Genomic DNA, 15,215 nt, shown 5'->3' on the forward strand with positions numbered 1-15,215 from the left:
CACATATATTTAGAAGCAGGATCCGAACCTAAATTTACATGCGATTCAAAAAAGGAGCTATGGGGCATTCCTTTAAATTTCACGTATAATTACAGAATTAGGTCCGCAACTCTTAATTCAGGCGCAGGCATTTTCACTGTTTTCATTGGCACGGGTACAAGTGGATTGATTTTTCACTCCGGCAAAAACTACAAAGACTAGGGGACACTCAATGAAGTTACAGTGAAATACTTTTAAAACCAATAGGAGGAAATTATTTTTCACTCAGAGAATAGTTAAGCTCTGGAACGCATTGCCAGAGGTTTTGGTAAGAGCGGATAGTGCAGCTGGTTTTTAGAAAGGTTCGGAGAAGTTCCTGGAGGAAAAGTCCATAGTCTGTTATTGAGAAAGATATGGAGGAAGCCACTACTTGCCCTGGATTGATAGCATAGAATATTGCTACTCTTTGGGTTTTGGCCAGGTACTAGGGACCTGGATTGGCCACTGTGAGAACAAACTACTGGACTTGATGGACCATTGGTCTGACCCAGTAAGGCTATTCTTATAACTATTTTATAAACCACGTCTAACTTTAAGCTTATAGAATAGCTCTTTTTTTCAGTGCCGATTTTCAGTGCATGTATATGGTTTTGCTCCTAAGTGTATCCTCTGGTGATATTTTAAGCCTGAAAGCCAAGTGAAGCTTTGATTACACTCAGCACATATAAATGGTTTGTCTCCCGTGTGGATCCTCTGGTGAATTTTTAGATGTGAAAGCTGAGTAAAGCTTTTATTACACTCAGTACAGGTAAAGGGCTTGTATCCCATATGGATCCTCTGGTGAATTTTTAGATGTGAAAGCTGAGTAAAGCTTTTATTACACTCAGTACAGGTAAAGGGCTTGTATCCCATATGGATCCTCTGGTGAATTTTTAGATGTGAAAGCTGAGTATAGCTTTTATTACACTCAGTACAGGTAAAGGGTTTGTCTCCCCTGTGGATCCTCTGGTGAACTTTTAGATGTGAAAGCCAAGTGAAGCTTTTATTACATTCGGCACATGTGAATGGTTTCTCTGCCATGTGGATCGTCTGGTGAACTCTTAAATATGAAAGCCGAGTGAAGCTTTTATTACATTCAGCACATGTAAATGGTTTCTCTGCCTTGTGGATCGTCTGGTGAACTTTTAAATATGAAACCCGAGTGAAGCTTTTATTACATTCGGCACATGTAAATGGTTTGTCTCCCGTGTGGATTCTCTGGTGACGTTTTAGCTCTGAAAGATGAGGGAACCTTTTATTACACTCGGTACATAGATATGGTTTTTCTCCCGCGTGGATCCTCTGGTGACGTTTTAGCTCTGAAAGCTGAGGGAACCTTTTATTACACTCGGTACATGGATATGGCTTTTCTCCCGTGTGGATCCTCTGGTGACGTTTTAGCTCTGAAAGCTGAGGGAACCTTTTATTACATTCGGTACATGGATATGGCTTTTCTCCTGTGTGGATCCTCTGGTGACGTTTTAGCTCTGAAAGCCGAGGGAACATTTTATTACATTCAGCACATATAAATGGTTTGTCTCCTGTGTGGATCCTCTCATGAACTTTTAGATATGAAAGCCGAATGAACCTTTTATTACATTCGGCACATGCAAATGGTTTGTCTCCTGTGTGGATCCTCTGGTGAACTCTTAAATATGAAAGCCGAGTGAAGCTTTTATTACATTCGGCACATGTAAATGGTTTGTCTCCCGTGTGGATCCTCTGGTGATGTTTTAGCTCTGAAAACTGAGGGAACTTTTTATTACACTCGGTACATGGATATGGCTTTTCTCCCGTGTGGATCCTCTGGTGTCGTTTTAGCTCTGAAAGGTGAAGGAACCTTTTATTACACTCAGTACATGTAAATAGTTTCTCTCCCGTATGGATCCTCTGGTGATTTTTTAGATGTGAAAACCAAGAAAAGCTTTTATTACGCTCAGTACATGGAAATTGTTTCCCTGCTGTGTGGGTCTGTTGGTGAATTTTTAGAGTTGAAAGTTGACTGAAGTTTTTATTACGCTCTGTGAATGTAAATGGTTTGGCATTTTTACGATTCCTTTTATGCATGCTTTGAAGTTCTTTCTGGTGTGTTTTTCCTTTCCTCTTGAACTGGTGTTCATAACTTGAGTCTCCTGCAGGGTCTCTCTGTTCTTGTGTGATCTGATGATCTGTTGAATATAAACAGATGGTATTAATCACATGCTGGAAGACTGTGGTAGGTTCTAAGATATTACCTGTGTATAATAATAAACTCTAGTTACCTTACACTGGGATTATCTAGATGTGGTTTAAGAATTGGTCTGTTTCTTAACTATAAACCATTTGTTGAAGTGTTTTTCTACAAACATTTAAGGTTTCTGAAATGACGAGATGCTCCTTGGAAATGGCACAAGTAGAAGCTGACCAAATTTCAGTTTCAATTTCAGTGACAAAAGGGGCCCCGAATCCTTTTTCTGTCCAATATTAATTTCGCTCGGGTTCTCCACAAACAGTACTTCTCATCAGACCGTTATATGTTTTATATAAAGTGCTTTAGTGCTTCTATACTTCAGTCACAAAATTTCCAATGATCGGGATGGTGTGAAGCTAAAGCAGAAGGGGGGACTTTTTCTTGATACAGCCTTCAGGCGAAACATGTCGGAATGACAGGTCCCTTCTCGATAACTATTGACAAAGGGAAAACTCAGAAAATGCAGAAGAAAAGATAAGTTGAAAGATTATTTATTTATTTACTCAAGCACTGAAGTATAGAAGCACTAAAGCACTTTATATAAAACATAACGGTCTGATGAGGAGGCTAGTGCCACATAGTATTTGGCCACTCAAACCAATTCGCTAATACTGGAACTTCTGAAAACCAATGAATAAGTAAAAATTATAAATGAACATGTTATGAAGTACTGTTTGTGGAGAACACGAGTGTTAGTATAATTCAATATTAATTTCGGCCATAGAGCTATAGCCATGCTTTCAGTTGTGGCTGAAATTGGCGTTTATAGTGGAAGCTAAAATTTGGCCTTTGCCCTGCTCCATCCCTCTCTCTCCCCTCTGAACAGGAGTCACTGCTCCCCCCACAGGCCTATTTTACAATTCCTGGTGGTCTAAGGGTTTAGTCAAGGCAGGAGTGATCCTCAGTTGCTCCTACCCTTGCAGGCTAAGCTTTCAAAATGGCTGCCATGACCTCTAGTGGCAATCTCATGAGATCACCAAAGAGGTCATGACAGCCATTTTGAGGATTGAGCTGACATGGGCAAGAATGACTGGGGATCACTTTTGCTCATGCCCTGAAAGATGCTGCTCAAGGGTTCTGCTTCACTGGGCTGGGAGGGATGGAAAGATGCTGCAGAGAGAAGGCATAAGGGGATGGGTGAGAGGAAAGATGCACATGTGGGGGAGAGAAAGGAAAGAGGAAGAATTGGGGTGGAGGAGAGGAAGGAAGACCTACCCCGAAAATAATGCCAAGTGCATTTTTTGGACCCAAAATTAATATAATGCCTCTTTCATTTCTTTTTTTTTTTTTAAATCTCATTTTATTGTACACCGTTTAGACACTTGTTTGATAGATGAGATATCAAAAATAAAGAAACTTGAAACTTCCTGTTTCAACCTTGGCGACTTGCATCAGAGGGGAAGCTTTGGGCTGAGCACCACTTCTAAGATAATATTTGCCGTCAATGCCGGGGCCCGTTTGACAAAGAAAACATCGGAAAGGTGATCCACGAAGGAGAGGGAAGGGAGATGGGTCAACTAGTTGGAGAGGTTAAGCAGGCAGATGATGGAAGTGGGGAGAAGGGAGAGAAGAGGGAAGATGATGGAAGTGGGGAGAACTTGTGCCGTCAGCATCAGGAGAATGTGGGAAAGCAGCAGCAGCGGTGAGGTGAGGGGGCAGGATATCGCGATGGAATTGGAGTGGAGGAAGAGGAGAGAAGGGAGCAGATGATGGAAGAGGGGAGAAGGGAGAGAGGGAAGAGGGCAGACGGATGTCAGTTGAGAGGGAGAGCAGATGCTGAATTTGAGAAAGAGAACACATACTGGATGGAAGGAGGGGATAAAGAAAAAGGGCATATTCTGAATAGGGGGAAGAAGAAGAGAGTTGGTGAGACAGTGGAGGGGTGAAGGAAAGGTGTGGCAATCTGTGGGTAGACACAGTGAAAAGAGGGAAACTAAGGAATGAATAGTAAGAGATAATTTAATTTAGACAGAAGCAGAAACGAGAGAAGACAGATGCCAGAGCATGGGGGAAGGGGAAGGAGACAGAAATATCAGATCTGAGTGGAGGAAATGAGAAGAGAGAGGGGGAAGGAAAGAGAGAGATGCCAGATCATGAGGGGAGAAGATGAGGGAAGAAGATGGATGCCAGGGGGTGGGGGAAGGCAGGAGGAGAAATGGAAAGATGGAAGGAAGTTGGCAGGTTTCTGGAAGGGACAGACAATGGATGGATGGAAGCAAATGACGAGATGAGGAAAGTAGAAACCGGGTGACAAAGGTTGTTAGGTGCCATCAACTCGTGCTCGAGTCCTAGTCCAATGTTAGATGAATATTGGAGAAGAGCATAGAATACCAAAACCTTCATCGACTACAGCAAAGCTTTAGACTATGTGGATTACAATAAACTATGGAGAACTCTAGTACAAATGGGAATACCCTAACACATAATTCAGCTGATAGAGAGCCTATATGAAAATCAAGACGACAAAGGTAGAAAAAAAATGATATTTTTTTATTTTTTTGCTGTAGGATAAAGTAGCAATATAGCTGTGTTGATAAATGTTTATAAATAGAAAATGGAAATACGGTGATCGTTTTATTGGACTAATTTTTATATACTTTTTACTAACTTTCAGAGACCAAATTCTCCTTCTAGTCAGGACAGGATACTGTAACAAGAGTATACTTTACTGACCTAAGGAAAGAGGGTTTTGACTTCTGAAAGCTAATTAAAAATGTATTAGTCCAATAAAATGGTATTATCATTTTTTGTTTTATTTTTATTTGTCAATTTGTAAAGGGAGTTCTCTTTTTTTCAAATTGCATCTGCTATCTTTATATTTTGTTCAGTATTAGGGGATATGCACCAGAGTTTATATGGTGTTGCATTGTATGCAGAGCCTGGCTCCTTTATGGTTCAGTTTTTTGTATAAATGTTTCTATCCTCCCCCCTTTACAAAAGAGCAGAAGAAGCACAGAAACATGATGGCAAATAAAGGCCAAATGGCCCATCCAGTCTTCCCATCTGCAGTAACCATCATCTTTTCTTTGCTCTAAGCCAGGGGTGTCAAATGTCGATCCTCGAAGGCCGCAATCCAGTAGGGTTTTCAGGATGTTTTCAAGATTTCCCCAATGAATATGCATGAGATCTATTAGCATACATTGAAATCAGTGCATGCAAATAGATCTCATGCATATTCATTGACTTAACACAAAAAGAGCTATACCTACAAACTATTCATCATTTCATAAATATTTAATCATTTATTATAATTATATATTGCACCATCACATCTTAAAACTTTTTTTCAATATCATCATTTTATACAGTACATACATACAATCAGTCTCCCCAGACATGAAGCCCACCCAGTCCCCGTAATCACTTAAAATTCATGGAATGTTCATTCTATCAATAAAGTGCTGTTTTCAATATGCAGTCTTCTTCACTGTACCGATTCTCAATTGCTTTGCTCTTCAATCAGTTATTCAAACAAAACCATCGACTCTTCAATTAATCTAAACGGTAGCATTTTCCCAATCAACCCTACCATAAAAATCCTAGGTGTCACCATCGACCAACATCTCACACTTGACGCCCATACCAACATCTTGATCAATAAATGCTTTTGCCTACTATGGAAATTACGCACACTAAAACCCTACTTTGACTTTGCCGCATTTAGGCTGCTAGTTCAATCTCTAATTCTAAGCTCTCTGGACTACTGCAACATTATCTATCCTGGATCCCACAAAAAAAACAAAACATTAGGGCCCTGATTCTGTATAGGATGCCCAGGAGGGGCATCCTATACAGAATTGGGCCTACACTAACCCCGATTCTGTAATCGGTGTCCATGTTACAGATGCCAGTTAGAGAATCGGGTTAGAGTTTAAGCAGTTGCTACACTTATCACGGCAAGGGATCTCCCTGCTGCGATAAGTATAGTGACCGCCAGTCCGATCGCCGGCAGGAGGGTGCCCAACCCCTCCTGCCAAAACGCCCCCCCTGAAAGTCCGAATCACCGGCAGGAGGGTGCTCAACCCCTCCTGCCAGAAAGCCGCACCCCCTCCGGACCCCCCACGCTAACGCCCCCCCGCGCTACCACCCCCTGATGACCACCCTAACCTCCCCCCCCCACTAACCTCTAAATTGTTGTCCGGGTCTTGCTGCCATCCAGCTGGCAGGCCTGCCTCATCGAAATGATGTGGGCCTGCCCCTTCTAGGCCCATCCCCGCTAAGCCTTAGGTATAGCAGGTTCATCCATCCCCACTAAGTCTAAGGCTTGATTGGCCCAGGCTCTAGGCTGATCGGGATGCACTTTGCAGAATCAGGGCCTAAGAGACTAAGAGCGATCCAAAACACAGCATTAAGACTGATCTTCGGCCTGAAAATATCCAACCACATCTCCCTATACTTCAAAAAACTGCACTGGCTACCACTCGAAGCCAGAATCATCTTCAAATTCAGCTGCCTCTGTTTCAAGGCACTATTCAGCACCTCGCCCACCTACCTTATGAAGCACTTCGTTCTTCAAAACTATCCTCGCCCCACCCGCAAAACTCTTCTATTCTCATAGCCCACCCCCAAGGGATGTCGATACAAAAAATTTCTTGATAGGATACTATCCTTTCAGGCAGGCATCTGGAACAACACTTTAAGTGCCCTCCTCTTGAATTCAACATCATACCAATCCTTCAGAAAATCCCTGAAAACCCACTTATTCAACAAGTTTATCTGATCCTTCGAAACCCATTCATCCCACCTACAATCCCAACACGCACCCTCTCCTACCAGCTCACCCACCCTCTTCTCTCCCCCCCCCACTAAACCAATGCTGTAATCCTCATTTGCATCGATACCTGTGGTATCCACACTGTATTTCTACTTTACTGTAAACCGTCTTGAACTTAAAAGGTATGACGGGATATAAATAAAGCTATTATTCATAATATCTCCTCTATTCTTGTCACATCAGTCCAGCCTGATCATTGGAGACAGATAAGCCTGACGCAGTTCTGTGTTTCACCCTAAGGCATCGTCAGGAGCTTAAGACTGAAGTAGGCTCCACTTCTTCAATCACTAACACTTCATTATATTCTTTTTCCTAGCAGCAAACAGGAACGAGAAATCCAAACCATGACCTTTCTCCAGCTCAACCAAAGATCAATCTCAATTGGTACAGTGAAGAAGAGAGCGTATTTAAAACAGCACTTTATTGATAGAATGAACATTTCGTGAATTTTAAGTGATTAGGGTGACTGGGTTGATTTCTTGTCTGGGAAGGTTGATTGTATGTATGCATGTATTGTATAAAATGATGATATTGAAAAAAATTTTAAGATGTGATGGTGCAATATATAATTATAATAAATATTTATGAAATTATGAATATTTTTGTAGATATAGCTCTTTTTGTATTGAGTTATTTAGAGCAGAGTTCTTCAACCTTTTTACACCTATGGACCGGCAGAAATAAAATAATTATTTTGTGGACCGGCAAACTAATAAGACTGAAATTTTTTAAAAACCCATTGCCGCCCTGTCCCCGCGAGCTCGGTCCCATTAACTATCTGATCCCATCCGCACAAGCCTCAAATAGTTATGATTTTATATTGAACATATTTTATTAAAGTATAAAAAGAAACAATATTCTGTACAATTGCCATTTTATAAATATAAATAATACAGGGCAAGGATCAACAAAACCCCCGTCTCCCCTCCCCTTCACATATATCCCCTCTACTATCAAGAAAACTGAATAAGCCAAATTATTACACAACGCTACACAAATATCATGCTAACAGAATACCGCAGTCACACATGGCAGGAATGGTGTTAGGGGGAGTGCAACTAGGGCAACTGCCTCCTGGTCAGAGAGAGCCCTAAGCCAGCTGGAAGCTAGACGCACTGCCTGGGCTTTGCACTCCCCAGTTATGTCTAACATCAGCTCTAGCAGGATACATATTTTAAATCTGATATATTCTAATCACAAGATAGAAATAAAATTATTTTTTTCTACCTTTTGTCGTCTCTGGTTTCTGCTTTCATCGTCTTTTCACTCTCTTCCATCCAGCGTCTGCCCTCTGTCTCTTCAATCCAGCATCTGCCTCTTCCATCCACTGTCTGCCCTCACCCCTCACCCTCCCATATGGTATCTGCGTTCTTTCTATGCCCCTCTCTCCTACACCAGATCTAGCATCTTTGTCCCTCTTTCCTTATTTTTCATCTGACCCCCTTCCCAGCATCAATCTCTCTCTACCTTGTCATTCCTCTGTCTTTCCCCTTTCCCTCATCTGATCTCTCCATTCCATCCTGACTCCTTCCCCTCCTCTAATCTCCCTACCAGCTGTTTCCTTCCAGTGTTCCTCCTCCCCTGTCCAGCAGTACCTTCTCCCTTTCTTCCTCCCCTTATCCAACAGTAATTCTCGTCCCTTCCCTTTTCCCCTGTCAGAAGTAGCCCCTTCCCCTCCCTTGTCCAGGAGTACCCCTTCTCCCTTTCCTCCTCCTCTTATCCAACAGTAATTCTCATCCCTTCCCCTTCTCCCCTGTCAGCAGTAGCCCCTTCCCCTCCCTTGTCCAGGAGTACCCCTTCTCCCTTTCCTCCTCCTATTATCCAACAGTAACTCTCGTCCCTTCCCTTTCCCTTCTCCCCTGTCAGTAGTAGCCCCTTCCCCTCTCTTATCCAGGAGTACCCCTTCTCCCTTTTCTCCTTCCCTCTCCAGCAAATGTTTCCTCTATGTAGGCTAGCAGCAGCTCTGTGTGCTTTTAACTTCGGCACACAGCTGCTCCTAAGCAGTATTTTAGCCGCGGTTTCATGAGGCAGCCTTGGGGCCTTTGGTAGGCCGTCCCGTTTCGATGATGCGATGTGGGCCGGCCTACCAAAGGCCCCGAGGCTGCCTCATGAAACCGTGCTAAAATACTGCCTAGGGGCAACTGTGTGCCGAAGTTAAAAGCACACAGACCTGCCGCTGCTTTTCTGAGGGTGCGGAGACAAATGCGGCAGGAGTCCGTGGTGGCAGGCAGGAGTGCCGGCATAGCGACGGCACTAGGAAGTTGCACGTCAGCTGACGCCGGCCTTTTGCTGCGGCGGGGTCCTGAATCCTTTGCGGACCGGCAAGATTTTTTTGCGGACCGACACCGTTCCGCGGACCGGCGGTTGAAGAACTGTGATTTAGAGCTATTGAAAAATAATTTTTAAGTCCCGGTTTGTTAGTGTATGCATGAAAAAAACCCAACTGGATTGCGGCCCTCAAGGACCGACATTTGACACCCCTGCTATAAGTGATCCAATGTCTTCATTCCACGCTTTCATGAATTCAGACAGTCTCTTGTCTCCACCATCTCCTCCGGGAGACCGTTCCACGCATCCACCACCCTTTCTGTAAAAATGTATTCCCTTAGATCACTCCTGAGCTTTCCACCTCCCAACTTCATCCTATGCCCTCTCATTCCAGAGCTTCTTTTCAAATGAGACTCAACTCATGCGCATTTACACCATGTAGGTATTTAAACGTCTCTATCACATTCCTCTCTCCCACCTTTCCTCCAAATTGAGGTCTTTAAGTCTGTCCCCATATGCCTTATGATGAAGACCATGCACCATTTTAGTAGCCTTCCTCTGGACCGACTCCATCCTTTTTGAAGGTTCGGCCTCAGAATTGCACACAATATTCTAAATGAGGTCTCACCAGAGTCTTATACAGGGGCATCAATACTTCCTTTTTCCTACTGGTCATACCTCTCCCTAGCATACTTCTAGCTTCTGCCGTCACCTTTTCAACCTGTTGGGCCACCTTAAGATCATCACATACAATCCCACCCAAGTCCCGCTCTTCTGTTGTGCACATAAGTTCTTCATCCCCTAACTGTACTGTTCCTTCGGTTTGTAGCACAAGCCAGCATGCTGAATGCTCTTCTCTGCTCCAATGGTCATAGAATTCATATGATCAGCATAGAACATTCAACCCACTAATTAGCGCTAAAAAACTCTTCCGTGCTTTTGTAAAAAAGTATGTGTGTATGTGTGTGGGGGAGAGTTAGTTTGTGATTACTTATTCCATACTGGGTGAGGGTGGTTCTGTGTCCTGTGTGTATGAAACTAGAAAAAACAAGGAAGGCAACCAAGTCACATCAAGGTCACAGACCTTGATGTGACTTGGTTGCCTTCCTTGTTTTTTCTAGTTTAGGATTTGTTTGGCAAATTAGGAGTGTGTTGTTGTTGACTGTGTGTATGAAAGACATGATTTTCTGTTAGCATTGACCAGCCTTATTTGGCAAAATGCATCAGGTAGCATTACTGTGAGCACCTTGAAAAAACCTGATTTGAATCTCCTTATTGTCTGCCGATCTTTTTTTCTTCCACGTTGGATTCTTTGGTAGACCGCTTGCCTTGTTGTTTTGTTACAAATTAACATACATGGAGTGGAACATACCAGAGGAGATACAGATCTGGTTGTTTATACATACGTATGGGTTAAAGTTGGACGACATAGAGTGAGACAGTTTAGAGGAGTTGCAAACTTGATTATTAATATAGACTTATGTTTGAGATAGTCCTGGGTAAGTGTGTGGGAAGAGAAGGAAGGGGGGATTTGTTCAGAGATGTTTGGGGTTTGCATAGCACTAAAACTGTACATAAATGGTAAATAAATGGGAGCAGGGCAGGGCTAGGGGGCCTTGAAGAATTAATCCTGCCCCGAGGCCAGGGTAATTTATTAAGATTTGAAGAGGGTGCGAGACCTCAGTTTGGAGAGCGTTGGTGCAAAAAAAGTCATTCACAGTATAATAATAATAAAAAAAATCTCCTGCAGCCGATTGTGATTTGTGATGGGGCAGTTCTACAGGTGAGGGGTAGATTTTTTTCAATGAGATATACATGAAAACCTGTATTTTGATTATCGATGAATACAGATAAGTTGGATTTGAAAATATTTTCACTATTTACATAGTTTAAGCACCTTCATGAGAAGACATTTTCCTTTAATCTAGGTAACAAGTTTAAGAGTATTAAGAAAGGGCGTATTTTTACCCATTTGTCCATCTATTTTGGTTTGGCAGATTGCTCCCTTCTTACCCAGTGAGATCAGGGTCTGATAATTGTCCTTCATCACCTCCCTGTACAGCTCCTTCTGCTCTTCATTTAAATAGTCCCACTCCTCCTGGGAGAAAGAGATAAAGATGTCCTCAAAGGTCACCGGCATCTGAAAGACAAACCACAAACAGCATTTATCAGCCAACCTCCCTGGGATCTCCCTTCCTCCCTCCCAAAGTGCCAAGATGGCGGCATGGGAAGGCCAGTCTCCTACCTGGCCCGGGAGGGAGAGAAGGGCAGAAGCCGGATTTGGAGCCCGAGATCTCCCGGTTTCTCTGCCAACGAAAGGAACGATGGAAGAACGAAACACCCTCCCTTCTGCAATCCACCCGCAGGACAACACAAAGGGAGGCGGAGCTTCAGAGGGAAGGCTCTTGGGTCCATCCCTTCTAGTGCTGATTGGTCAGTATGGTTGAGAGAGGAGGAGTTTGAGCTTCGTCCTTCCCCGCTGCTCATCCCCACAGTCCACAGCACCACCTCCAGCCCTAGTTCCTCCCTCCCATGACATCCCAAATGGGAGGCAGGGCTTCAGAGTGACGCAGTCGATTCGTCTTGGTTTCATCCCTTCTAGTGCTGATTGGTCAGAATGATCCCGGGGGCGGGGAGAGGAGGAGTTTAAGCTTTGTCCTTCCCCGCTGCGCATCTCCAGCACTACCTGGCTCCTCCCTGCAATGACATGGCAAATGGGAGGCGGGGCTTCAAAGTGACGCAGTCGATTCTTCTTGGTTCCATCCCTTCTAGTGCTAATTGGTCAGAGTGATCCCGGGGGCTGGGAGAGGAGGAGTTTGTGCTTTGTACTTCCCCGCTGTTCATCTCCACAAGCACCACCTGGCTCCTCCCTCCCATGACATCATAAGGGGGAGGCGGAGCTTCGTAGTCTTCTTTCCTTCTGTCCATCCCTTCATGCTAATTGGTCAGAATATTTCCGAGGGCGGGGAGAGGTGGAGCGTGAGCTTGTCCTTCCCCGCTGCTCATCTCCACAGTCCACAGCACCACCTCCAGCCCTAGCTCCTCCCTCCCATGACATCCCAAATGGGAGGCAGGGCTTCAGAGTGACGCAGTCGATTCTTCTTGGTTCCATCCCTTCTAGTGCTGATTGGTCAGAAGGGCGGGGAGAGGAGGAGTTTGAGCTTTGTCCTTCCCCGCTGCGCATCTCCAGCACTACCTGGCTCCTCCCTGCCATGACATCACAAAGAGGAGGCGAAGGCTCTTGGTTCCATCCCTTCTAGTGCTGATTGGTCAGAATGGTGGAGAGAGGAGGAATTTGAGCTCTGTCCGTCCCCGATGCTCCTCCCCACGCCACCACCTCCAGCCCTGGCTCCTCCTTCCCATTACATCACTAAGGTGAGGCGGTGCTTCACACTGAAGGCTGAGAGGCGCAATCTTTCTTCTTGGGTCCCTCCTCTCTTGTACCGATTGGTCAAAATGGTCTGTGGGGCGGGGACAGGAGGAATTTGAGCTTTGTTCTTCCCTGCTGCTCATCTCCACAGCACTACCTGGTTCATCCCTCCAATGACATCACAAATGGGAGGCGGAGCTTCAGAGTGAAGGCTCTTGGTTCCATCCCTTCTAGTGCTGATTGGTCAGAGTGATGCCGGGGGGCGGGGAGAGGAGGAGTTTGTGCTTTGTCTTTCCCTGCTGCTCATCTCCACAGTCCACAGCACCACCTCCAGCCATAGCTCCTCCCTCCCATGACATCCCAAATGGGAGGCGGGGCTTCAGAGTGACGCAGTCGATTCTTCTTGGTTCCATCCCTTCTAGTGCTGATTGATCAGAACGTTCCCGTGGCGGGGAGAGGAGTTTCAGCTTGGTCCTCAGCACCACCTCCAGCCCTAGCTCCTCCCTCCCATGACATCACAAAGGAGAATGGCAGCCAGGGGGCAGCAGTCCCCCTGTTTGAGGAAAATGGAGCCTGTTTCTGAGAGAATTTCATGGAGAAGTAGAAATAATAGTGAAGGTAGAGGTGTCAAATCAAAAACAATATTGGATTATAAAATGAGGTTCAGGTATAAAACTAAGTGTTGTATTGTGTGAAGGAAGAGGAAGTAATGCCCTAGATCAGATATAGATGAGTGAAATAGAGGTGGAAGTGTTATGCCACCCCGGCCACTATGAGAGAGATGGGGGGGAGGGAGGCAAAGAGGAAAAATGGTTTCTCATTTTGTGCCTAAGGAGGGGGAAGAGGGTGACCCCCCTGAAAAATGCCTCTGCCACACTCCTTTTAGAAAAGCGCAGAAGAGGTTTGTAGCACCAGCCAGCACACTTTTATATATATATATATATATAGTTTATTCAGTTATTACAACAAATAACAACTTTAGGTAATTACCAAAAAAGGTACAGAATAAAAACAACAACCTTAAAAGTATATATCAAGTCCATAGTATTAGGGCTGATTAGCTCCTGAAGGAGTCCCACAATTGAAAAGAAAACAAGTAAATCATAAATATCATAAACTTCTCATGTCAGGCAAAAAATATATATTTTAAATGACTCACTCATTCTCAACCTCTGCATTAGTTACAGGTAATATGTTTAATTTCGGTTTATCTTGAAGAAATATTTCTAATTGAGCTGGATCAACAAAAACATACTTGTTATTCTAATAAGTCACCAAACATTTACTTGGAAACTTCAGAAAAAATAAAACTCCCACAGCCAAGACACCAATCTTAAGTTGTTAAGAACTGTTTCCTCCTGTACTGTGTCTGTTTAGAGACATCTGGAAATATATATAGCTGTTGCCCACAAAACAGTGTATTTTTATTAGCCCCAGTACATTAGAGACATAAAGGACCTCTTTTCTTTTAAAAAAGCTTTAAAAACTTATCTTTTCAAGGATGCTTTTAATATATGACCCCCAGACTTAGATTTTTTTTTTCTTTGTCCATGGGCTTGACATCCTACAACTTTTTTTTTTTTTCCTCTTTTCCTTGAGTTATTTTCCCTTTAATGTATTTCTTCTTCTACAAACATATTGTAACTTTCCCCCTTAATCCTCACGGTTCATGTATATTAACCCAGTATGTTTTTATTTAAAGTCAGTGTATTTGTATTTTATTTGAATTGTACATCGCTTAGATATTCAATAAGCGATTTATCAAGCACTAATAAAACTTGAAAATATAGTTTAAGAATAGCTTGTTTTTCTATTTCAGTACTAAACTTAACCAACAATGTTGCCCTTTTGGCTATATAGTCTTTAGATGACTAAGAATTGAGAAATATTTAAACTGTCAGGTGTAGTGTCCATCAGCACTATGCCTCCGCCTTTATCGGCGGGGTGTATGACAATACTGGTATCTTTAGATAATTCATGAATGGACTGCATCAATTCTCTGGAGACATTACGTCTAATTCTGACCGGACTCTCTTCCAATCTCGCTATGTCCCGTTCCACTAAATTTTGAAATACCTGCAAATGGGGGTCTAAATTGCCTGGAGGGTTCCAAGTAGAGGGTTTATACAAGCCACTCATCCCTTGTTCGTTGATCCGATCTTGAAAAAACAAAGCCAAATTGCATTTCCTAACCAATTTATAAATGCTAATCCTAGTGTCTAAAGCACATGTGTCAAACACAAGGCCCGCGGGCCAAATCCGGCCCGCCAGGCCTTGCATTGTGGCCCGCACCACGCTGTCATCACTGCACGCCTCTGCGTTCCATCACAATGACGCGCGGTGACATAGGAGGCTTGTGATCTCGCCGGCCGTACTTGCTATCTATCTCCCATCGACCGCCCCAAGAACCTCCGTCCGCCCCCCCAGCCGACCTGCGACCCCCCTGGCTGACCCCCACGACACCCCCACCCCCCTTCCCCGTACCTTTCTGTAGTTGGCCGGACAGACGGGAGCCAAACCCGCCTGTCCGGCAGGCAGCCAACGACGGAATGAGG

The 15,215-nt window shown here is 43.9% G+C and overlaps 1 protein-coding gene across 1 annotated transcript; it reads right to left on the reverse strand.

Annotated features, from left to right (window-relative positions):
* Positions 1-422: 422 nt before the first annotated feature.
* Positions 423-11,687, reverse strand: LOC117354662 (oocyte zinc finger protein XlCOF6-like). Its single transcript, XM_033932510.1, has 3 exons — positions 11,536-11,687; positions 11,304-11,430; positions 423-2,186 (listed from the first exon to the last, which is right to left on the reverse strand). The coding sequence occupies exons 2-3, from the start codon at positions 11,428-11,430 to the stop codon at positions 598-600; spliced, it is 1,716 nt and encodes a 571-aa protein (XP_033788401.1). The 5' UTR covers positions 11,536-11,687; the 3' UTR covers positions 423-597.
* Between the last annotated feature and the right edge of the window lie 3,528 nt (positions 11,688-15,215).

The sequence above is a fragment of the Geotrypetes seraphini genome, chromosome 2 (assembly GCF_902459505.1).
Source record: "Geotrypetes seraphini chromosome 2, aGeoSer1.1, whole genome shotgun sequence".
Taxonomy (NCBI): Eukaryota; Metazoa; Chordata; class Amphibia; order Gymnophiona; family Dermophiidae; genus Geotrypetes; species Geotrypetes seraphini.

What these genes read in the sequence shown, in the direction of transcription:
- LOC117354662 (XM_033932510.1), bottom strand. Translation starts at nt 11,430, where the DNA reads ATGCCGGTGACCTTTGAGGACATCTTTATCTCTTTCTCCCAGGAGGAG. An exon ending in TCAGACCCTGATCTCACTGG is followed by an intron (nt 2,187 to 11,303) that starts GTAAGAAGGGAG and finishes TATATTCAACAG; the next exon opens with ATCATCAGATCACACAAGAA.